Source organism: Siniperca chuatsi, linkage group LG15 (genome assembly GCF_020085105.1).
Source record: "Siniperca chuatsi isolate FFG_IHB_CAS linkage group LG15, ASM2008510v1, whole genome shotgun sequence".
Classification (NCBI taxonomy): Eukaryota; Metazoa; Chordata; class Actinopteri; order Centrarchiformes; family Sinipercidae; genus Siniperca; species Siniperca chuatsi.
In genome coordinates, this window is record NC_058056.1 from 15277360 (window position 1) to 15287933 (window position 10574).

The 10574-nt window shown below is 38.9% G+C and overlaps 1 protein-coding gene across 1 annotated transcript; it reads left to right on the plus strand.

Annotated features, from left to right (window-relative positions):
• Nucleotides 1-924: 924 nt before the first annotated feature.
• ywhaqb (tyrosine 3-monooxygenase/tryptophan 5-monooxygenase activation protein, theta polypeptide b) lies at nt 925-9353 on the plus strand. The gene is made up of 6 exons (XM_044165786.1): nt 925-1080; nt 1676-2096; nt 5438-5561; nt 6966-7129; nt 7222-7317; nt 8292-9353. Exons 2-6 carry the CDS (start codon nt 1803-1805, stop codon nt 8364-8366), a joined length of 753 nt encoding a protein of 250 aa, XP_044021721.1. The 5' UTR covers nt 925-1080; nt 1676-1802; the 3' UTR covers nt 8367-9353.
• The last annotated feature ends 1221 nt before the right edge of the window (nt 9354-10574 follow it).

Here is a 10574-nt window from a genome sequence, read left to right on the forward strand (position 1 = left end):
TACTCCATGCCCATTGGTTCCCACTAAAGAGACAAATAAATCTGAATATACTTTCCTTTGAAAAAAAAGGAATAAATCATTTCCTAAAAAAGCTACACACTGTATTCAGCAAATGTTAGAGAAGGTATGTGGGATTGACTCAAACTAAACTACAGTGCCCATGTTCATGGTAATGAAGAAACGTGTCACCCAGTGCAACTGTGTGGCTCGTTGATGTGTTTGTATGTTTTTTAAAATAGTTTTGGACAACAATGGAGGTCTAAAGGACAGTACCCACGCCAGCCACAGCCTGTTCATCCTGCTGCCGCCTGGAAAGAGATACAGAAGTATCCGCTGTCGATACCACCAGACTACAGAGCAGCTCCTTTCCTCAGGCTGTGAGACTACTGTTTTTTATTTCTATGATTTTTTTTACTGATCTACTGTATATCATTTATTTTCAAGTAGCATACAGGGAACTACAAAAATGTCATTATGCAACCCTGTGTTGTTAAATGATCAATAAATCTATCTTGTATCTTGTCTATGGCACAGACAAATAAGCTACATCAGACTTTCGCAACACAGACACGGATCAATTCATTGTTGGTTTCTGTGTTTTTTATGGGATTTGTTGACAATAAGAAAAATATAAAATATCACCAGATAACCCTTGAATAAAAACTTAAGAAAGATAAATGTCTAACTAATGGAAATGAGTGCCACACCCGCCTACAGTGCCAACAGCGTGTGAAAACAGGGAGTGATTGGAGGAGCATCACCATGGCAATGCGATGACGTCTTCATCCCTTGCTCTAATTGGAGGAAACCCCGTGGCCCCAGCCGCTGCAGTGTCCCGGTCTGTCAAACTATCCCTGAATGCCCGCCTCTTTCCCCCGCGCTAAACAACTACTGGTTTACACCGCTAAACCTTCCTGTCGATCAAGTAAAATTACGATTTATGATTGGAGAGGCGACATTCAGCGGAACCGCCCTATTTTAGCATGCTCAGTTGTATTCTCGCTGCTACTGCCGTTCTTTGCCTTTCTGACCAACGTCTCAAATCGGATCAATTTGTGGAGCAAATTTGGACCTCAGTAGGTCAGAAACGATGAGTATTTTATTCTTTTCATTTTCCTTTAAATATGTGATCGCTGGTTGATCGCTAAACTGATAAATTGGGGTTCGTTTAGTGTTTTGTATAAGTAACACTAACGTGACATTTTTTTATTGAAAGGAGTGGCCGATGTAGCTAACGCCAGCTAGCTTTTGCTAACTTGCTGGTTAGCTGCTCCAGACAGCTTTGTGGCGGGTTGCCGTGTGAAACTGGCTTGCCAGCAGATCTCTGCTTCCGATGCTCGCAGCCAACCTCAGATTAGAAACCTTTTTATAAAAACGGAGTTTGTTCGTTGTTTTAACGTTACGCTGCAAGTTATCAGAAATTCTGTACGTTAATGATGATGAAAGCGGGCTGGTCATTTTGTAATTAAATGTAAATGTGTCAAAAAACGGATTTTCTTCTGTTTAAATTATTTTAACTACTGCTGTTACCTAGATAGTGCCACTTTCCAGCTCATACCAGACGGATGCATATTCTTTCATGTAGTGATGATGATCGGCGGGCGATTTTGCCCTCCAGTCGCATATAGTTTTATCGACACCTACTAACGTTAATCGTATCAACTCCTTTTCGCAGCTTGTAACGTTACGGTGGGGAATATCATCGTCGATCCTTTGCTACACCCATTCTTCAACCTAACAGTCCTTGGCTGTCATATACCCCCGGATTTCTGATTTCTCAGTCCCCCAAAAATATATAAACTATGGATAGAACGGATCTTATTCAGAAGGCCAAGCTGGCGGAGCAGGCTGAGCGCTACGACGACATGGCAGAGTGCATGAAGGAGGTTACAGAGAAGGGAGGCGAGCTGTCAAATGAGGAGAGGAACCTGCTGTCTGTCGCCTACAAAAACGTGGTTGGGGCGAGGCGGTCCGCATGGAGGGTGATGTCCAGTATCGGACTGAAGACCGAGGGATGCGAGAAGAAGCAGCAGATAGTCAAGGAGTATCGGGAGAAGGTGGAGAAAGAGCTGCAAGAGATCTGCAACAACGTTTTGGTAAAGTGTCCAATTTTTACCCTGATTTATGTATTTTCTTTATTTATTTTTTAAGTCTTCATAATTTAACCAAGTTCAATCAATGATGGCTATAACTGCAGTGTGGTTTCATTAATACTCCCCCACTCTTGAGGCAAGTAGTGATGGGTTGAAGTGTTTTTTTGTTTTTTTCCCCCCCTCAATTTAAAGATTAACATGTGTGCATGAGTCTTTCACAGCTGTCTGTCTTCATGACACATCTGTAGTCACAAAATTTAAAGTGACACGTGATTATTTTGTTCAGTAATGTGTGTCAAATGGCATCTGTCCTGTTTCCTGTGAGCGCCTCTGTTGGATAAATATGGCCTCTAAACCCGGAGAGGACAAGGAAGTATTATGTAGTCCTCCCACTGTTCCTGCCTTTTGGGAATCTGGATTTAGAACAATGGGCTTGAAACTTTGTGAGGGCGTGAACTGACAAAAGGTCATAGTGACTACACCAGCAAGGTGTGTCTGAATGGGTGGAGAGAGAGAGAACTCGGGACACACAGGAAAGATACACTGTATATTCTGCATATTCTGTATACAACCAGTCCCATCTGGCAGATAGAAGCCTAATGTGGTTAGCCAAGTGCAAGAATTTACATGCGAAAACGACTCTCCCTAACGCCCGGTTTGTACAGATCACCAAAAATGAAACCCTCCTGCAGAGCCACCTATGGAAACCAGTGAGACTGTGCTTGGCAGTTGAACTAAATGCATTCTGAGACATTACTCTCCACTTTCAAGGCTTAGTTTAACTGGAGTGCTGGGGGGCATGCTTTCACCTCTTGTTTAATCTAATGCAACAGCACAGATTGGCGCTTAACATTACTTCTAGCCTGCCTTGATAATGGATTAGAGGAGATCTGGGTGGAAGCTTAGCTGTAAGATTGAGATAACTTCCCTGAGCTGATGTCTTTAAAAATGCACTGCAAAGCTGCAGGGGCCATTCATTTTCAACCAGCTTTCCATGTGTGTTCCTGAGAATATGCACTTGCACAGCTGTGACTCAGCTTTCAATATCTCAGCAGGTTTGTCAGCAGAAGAGGGTGTGTCAGTCTTCATGCCTTAACTTGTCTGCAGACGCCTGACAGGTTGGTTATGCACCCACAAAGGAAGAAGTGCAGAGACTGCAATAAACAAAAAAGGAAAAAAAAAAAAAACAAGCGTCTTGTGTGCCCCTCTGTCTCGATTTCCTGCACAGTAGACTGTGAAACCAGGCGGACTTGCATCTCATCTGAAAGCAGGTCACAGTTGAGAGGCAGCAGAGGTTTATGGATGGTTGGGTTCCAGTTTAGGGCTTGAATGCCAGACAGGGTGCCAGCTGAGCAGATTCAGGCTTTTCACTCTGCTACAAAAAGGTGCAGGTTCTTCCAACTGTATTTCTGGTATGCTAGTGGTGGCACATTTCAAAATCAAACTCTTGTCAAAGTTGTCATAGAGACTGCCACATTTTTTTCATCATCATGTCTGATTCTCACATTTGCTGAGTTAAAAAAAAAAACAAGAACAACCACCTCACAGCTAAGTGTAGTGTTGCTAATTAAATTGATAATGAGGGATTAGTCCATGCTTAGAAAAAAATATATCAATTCCTGACATGTAAAAGCACTTGCATAACCAATCAGGCTTTAATCCAGCAGCACGGTTTGTGCTTTCTTGTGAGCGCTGGTGACTGAAATCAGAGCTTTGTGTGAAAGCACTGAGAGCGAGGCTACTTTTCTGTCTATTGTGCAGAGCATGCAGTGAAAGAGGAATGCTTAGCACTTGAGACATGCGCATGTTTCGGCTGAGCCAATCTTTGTGTCAGTAAATGACTGGGGAGTGGCTGCTGGGGTGGGCTTGGCTCAGACAAGGGCAGCTTCTTTCTCCCAGGGTTTGGAAGGGAAAGCTCTTTCCTTTTTCATTAACTTTCTTTTAGAATAAATTTTATTTAAGTTGAAGGCAAAGAGGATGTGTATATATTTTTATTTATTCTAAACACCATATTGCCTCTCACTCAGGACTGTCATTACGGTTGAGATGTTGCCAATCATTTTCAGACTGAGTGAACGGTTAATCTGCTCTCTAAATCAGTTAATTTGAGTTTAAGCCATGGTTTCACTGACACGGATTAACCCTGGTAATCTTCCCATGTCCATTTAAAGATGGATGACTTAGCCTAAGTGTAATCACAGGATGTGATTTGTAACACTTGTTTTATATCTTGCTATGTTACCACTATTTCTGCTGTTTTAAGCAACTAATTGTAGATTTTAGAGAGAGCAGTCACTAAAAGCTGCAGTTTGCATTTTTAGTGGGAAAGCACAGATTCAATTTTATTAACAATTTTAATCTTGAGGTTGTTAAAATAAATATTTAATTCCACTCTTCTGCTATATATTGTGTAATTAAGTTCAAAATTTGAGGGTGATCTAATTGAAAATGAGTTGTAGTAGTAAACACCTCCATTGAACATCTGAGCTCAAACTTTCTTCTAGCTGTTATCTTTGATCTTATTTCTGCACTATACAGACTAGATAAAGATCCTCAACGTGCCAGCCATTATACATGCACATGCTGCAAGCCTTTTTTTTTTTCTTTCTTTTTTTTTTTTTTTGAGCTCTGCGGTTTCAAATAGTAATTTGGAGTATGACACAACACAGGCAGCGCTTGTATCTTACCCTAGACTTTGTTAATAAAACAATTGTGAGTAAATTTTAGTAGGGAATGAAAGAATGATGCTGTGTCTATTAAAATCAGCAATAAGACCTCAAACTTTGCAATGCAGTGCTGATGGGAGGAGAGTGATTATCGAAAGAGTGTGGAATCTGGGGCAGAAGGCAGTGGGGCACACGCTAGAGGCCCGGCCTGGTTGTGGACAATTTTGGAGCAACTTTAGCTGAAACTGACAAGAAGTAAAATGTTTCTTCTAAATGGCACTGGGTGAGCACATGCACTTGACTCCTGATGGAGCAGAACTGTACCCATTAATCATTGAGCTGAGCAGCTATGAAGAGCAAAGGGAGTAGTGCTCTCTGGTGGATGGAGGCCAATGTGGGACTTATGATGGGTGAGCCCCACCTATATTTAGTGTTTAATGTGGATGCGTTTGTTCTCACACCTTAATTTGTGCACAGTTTGGTAAATATAAGCGTGACTGCTGTTTCAATGAATGATTGTTAGATCATCCTTCAGATTTGGCTCTGTATCTGTCAGTCAGATGTCACAGTGTGCTTGTGGTTTGGTTGATTGTTGAAGCTGTTGCTGAAGAGTCTTACTGTTCATTATTTACTCAGTGCATCTAATTGAATTGATCATGACATTTTCTCTCTTCACAGAAACTGCTGGATAATCATTTAATTCAAAACTCCACAAATCCTGAGAGCAAAGTCTTCTATCTAAAGATGAAGGGGGACTACTATAGATACCTTGCTGAAGTTGCCTCTGGAGATGAGAAATCAAGTGAGTTTACTAACTTGCTTCTCTTAGTATGTATGTTGTAGTGGGGGGTCTTTTTTAAAGTGTCTAGTTGTTGTTTTTATCTGTGTGTAAAAGGTTTAAAAAAAAAAAAACAGCCCTTTTCAGTTGTTGTTGTTATTTTTTTTATTTATTTTTTTAATCTGAGCCTCTTCACACTCCAAATAGGAATGTGTCAGATTTTGTCTTGGAGCTAAGAGCTGGAAATGACGTCAAGTAAGGCAGTGCATCACAGTCATGTGACCACAGGGCCCCATCTCATAGGAGGGTGTCAGCCCCAAGCCCATTGGTTCCTAAAAATACAAAGGAACCAACCATTTCATTTTCAAGGGGTAGTAATTTCCTGAAAGAGCTGGGCACTGTAGTTTTTTTTTTTTTTTTTTTTTTTTTTTTTTTTTTTTTTAGCAAAATTGACTGAAACAGGAGTAAGTAGTGAATTTTTGGGGGGGCTATTTTCAGCTGCTGATGAATACACATTTGATGCTCTAAATATTTATGGCAGCAGGACAATGTATGTGGGATTGACTCAGTGTGAACTACAGTGCCCATGTTCATGAAGGACCACTTCACCCTGTGCAACTGTGTGGCTCATGTTTATTAATAGTTTTTGGACAACAATGGGGGTCTAAGGCACAAAGGAACAAGTGATATCTGGCTCTGGCTACACAGACAATACTTCTTCGTCTGATAAATTTATTGTTGGATTTGGTCCCTTCATAGGATTTGTTGACAATATGAAAAAAAAAAAAAAGAATCTCATCAGTCTCATACTTTAAATGAAACACTCGACATTTTGGGAAATATGCTTTCACTTTCTTGCCAAGAGTTGGATGACAAGATTGCCACCATCTCATGTTTGTACAGTAAATATGATACTTGAGCCAGCCACTCATTAGCTTATCTTAGCAAGACTGAAAACAGGGGGAAACAGCTAGCCTGGCTGTGTCCAAAGGTAACAAAATCCATCTACCAGCACCTCTAAAGCTTTAAGTTTTAATCTGTAAAAAAATGAAATGTAAAAATATTTTACTGGCAGTTATGTGCCAGACTATTTCATGGCCAGGAGCAATAACCTCCTGAAGTCTCTGCTGGTTGCTTTGCAACTGCTGCAACAACTGTGGGAAATATTCTGGCACATAACTGCCCGTAAAACCACAGATTTATTATTTTTGCACTTTTTTTTTGTTGTTGTTGTTTTAATCTTATGTTCGATCCAGTGAGTAAAAAGGTTTATTTTTGTAGCTTTGACTAGAAACTTGTATAAATAATAAAAATGATATTTCTGTAAGTGGACTTGTATATCAACCTTGATTTAACCTTGACTTAAACATGCATACATACACACACCGAGACTATTATATTCTGTTTGTTTCCTTCCTCTGTCTCCAGAGACCATTGAAAACTCACAGCAAGCATACCAGGAAGCGTTTGACATCAGCAAGACTGAGATGGACTCTACACATCCCATCCGCTTGGGCTTGGCGCTCAACTTCTCCGTCTTCTACTACGAGATCCTCAACTCCCCAGAAAAAGCCTGCGACTTGGCTAAAAAGGTCTGCAGACTTTATTACAAAAATCTGTCACATTCCTGTGTCCTCAGTTGTACTATGTTGCAAGTGTTAACATTTTCCTTTTTTGCTTACAGGCATTTGATGATGCTATTGCTGAGCTCGACCAGCTAAATGAGGAGTCCTACAAAGACAGCACTCTTATCATGCAGCTCCTCAGAGACAACCTGACAGTGAGCGTTCCCCTTTCTAACAGCACAAAAATTATCTTCAGTGTGTAACAACAGTGTTGCCTCGATGTCTGTCTTATGGTGTCATTATGCTGCAAACAACTTATTTGTTGAAATGGCCACACAAGGCCAGAAGTCTGCTGTGATCGTAAGGGGTGAGATGCGATGAATCGTACGACTGGGTATAACTGCACACACTTCCAGAGAGTCTCTCCTCAAAGGCATTCATTAGTTTTCATACGGTAGTGGAAAAACCAAAGTCATGTACTTTGAAATCCCAAAATGTTTTTAGGAAACACTTCGACGCAAAGAATGAACTTGCTGCGGTGAACTCTAGTATCTGTGCCATTGCACGGAGTATTTCTATTATAATTTGGTTGTTTGGAGTCTTTCAGTGAAAAATTCAATTGATTGGAAATGATTTAGCAGACACTTTCAAGATAAGACCATCTGCTCTGTTGAAGTAAAAATACTAGTCACTATAGCCTGAATGCTAAGTGCTATACTGTATGTGGTGCAACTGGTCAGGATTGAGGGAATGATAAATAGGCCAAAGATTTCGAAAGGTCTGAGAAGAAATTCCATGACTTGAAGTTTTTTTTTTTTTTTTTTTTTTTTTGCCAAGACTCAAGTATTTTATAATGGCCCTTTGAGAACTGCAAAGAAGAAAAGGGAGAAACTGTCTGACTGGCAGGGTGTGTTCAGAGACATCTCTAATAAGATTCAAATGTGTAATCACTGCCTCTACATAGTACTGCATAAAGCCTTTGAAAACTTGTGTGGATGAGAGCTCAGATCGGGTTTTTGTAGTACATTTGCACAAATTGCTGATCATGTTTTACATTCATTATGGCATTGTGCGTATACTGATCAATTTTAGTTAACTCTTAACGCTTCAAAATGTAGAAATGGTAAAGGAGTCTGGATATTTGACTGTATTCTGCTGTATTTTAAACAAAAAATGTTTCTCTCCTCAGTTATGGACATCAGACAACGCTGCTGAGGAGGGTGATGCTGGAGAAGGAGGAGAGGCCGGCGAGAATGAGAACTAAATAAAACACAAGCCCTTAATGTTGGGGTCATCTCCAAAAACAACAAAATGGAAAAAAAAAAAAAACTTTTTACACATCCTTCATTCCTTATTCCTCCACTCAAACATTCTACCAATGAAACCCATTGCTGAAAAGATTTGTGTAATAAAATTTAAAAAAATCATGCTTTTCACAATGTAGATTTGGACAACAAATTGGTGAAAAGAGAAACCCTCTATTCCTTTTGATTTGTGTTTGTCCTGGCCTTCCCATTTGTGCAGTTTCAGCTGTAGAAAAGTGATTGATAGCTTGACATGATATCAGACTTCTAGCTCAATTTAGAGGCAGAAAATCTTAAGTCCCATTGTTGAACAACTGGAAGCCTAAATCCCATCAATTGAGAAAGTTTGGATTTTTTTCCTAATAAGAAATGTTAGATATAAAAACTAGTTTTCCCCATATCTTTTTCTTTTTAGTGTCTCTCTATACAGTTAATGTGGTACGGTTACAGCAGCTGAAGTTCAACTTCAAACAGATTCAATTTTCATACTGCAGGGAAAGCTAGTGCACTTTACATGCTGGCAACAAATATTATAATACAGCCAAGTAGTGCCAATTGGTTAAATCCTCACTTTCTGCCCTGGTTATGATGCCACTCTTTCACTAAAGCATGCCTGTTTGGGGGGGGGGCTTGTCTGACCAAATGCAGGGACCTTTTTAATGGGAAGAAGACAATTCTGTCATGCATGTCTCTTGAGATATTACACTGGAATGGGAACAAATGCTGTAACACACAGAAGTCCAAGTGTCAAGTTAGTAAATTTCAATGCAGGTTTGTACACATCCTACAAGAGGGTGATTTGTTAGTCTGTCCAGTGATTGTCATTAGAGATTTGGACCACTATTGTTTTGCTATTCATTCAATTGTAGTCCCCAAAAGACTTGTGGAACTGTTTGAATCCCTATGTATCAGCTATGTTAACATGAATAAAACATTTTATAAACCAAGTTCAAGTTGGTCTTTCTGTTTGTTTTATTTGCTTAATATGTACTTGGATGTTTGTAAAATTCCTGTATCTATTCTTGCAAAACATTAAATGTACTTGATAGTTAATGGCTCTGACGACCTTAGGTGGGAATGAGATTTAATTTATTTTGGAATTTAACTATAATCTCTTTTGTATTAAAAATAATATTAATAGGGTTTTTCTGTTCTATTTCTGTGGGGAAATTTAACATTTTACTAAATTTACTACTGGCTTTCCCTAAACTGAACTGGAATTGCAAGTTCACAGTTAATCTTTATTTATAGAGCACTTTTCAAAATCCATGTTACAAAATGCTTCACAAAGGCAGCAAAATAAAACGCATTAGGCATAAAACTATCTGGTTTTAAAAGAAAACATTAAAAAAACGTGTTTAAGCAAGTAAAGGACAGTTCAAAGAAAATGAAAACTCAAGTAAAATCAGGAAAGGCTCTCGATAAAAGTGTTTTAAGAAGGGATTTAAAAGAGATCATTGATTCAACCAACCTGATTTGACCAGTTCAGAGCAGTTATGCATCCACTTACGTTATTTAAGGTAAAGAAGATAAAGGAAAATGGTTATAATAAGGAAAAGTGTTGACTGAGTCATTTTTTTGTTATAGCTGAATACACAAATGTCAGGGAGTACATTTACTCAAGAACTAAGTGGAGTAAAAATTGGCAGTGGTGGAAAGTGCTTATGTACTTCTACAATTTTGAGGTTCTTTACTTGAGTATTTCTGTTTTATGCTTCTTTATACTTTACTACATTTCAGAGGAAAATGTTGTACATTTAACTTTTTTTAAAAGCTGTAGTTACTTTACAGATTAAGATTTTACATAAAAAAACATGATCACATTGTAAAATGCCCAACAGTATACAAGGCATTGTTAAACCACCAACATTGAAATACATTTTACACGTTAATGCTTTGGAAATAGCAATCTAGTAATAATAATCTGACAAGGGCCACTCTCCTAGCCTGGCATCGCAAGACTAATTCGCAAATGTGCATTATATAATTATTTATAATAGTATATATTTTTATTATTATTACTATATGCCAGAGCAAATAAAACCTGCGCAGCCCTGTCCCGCATAACGAGTATTTTATGATACTTTGCTGATAATACTTAATTACTTTTACTTAACGTTAAGTAATATTTTGCAGACCATGCAGGACTTTTACTTGTAATGGAGTAT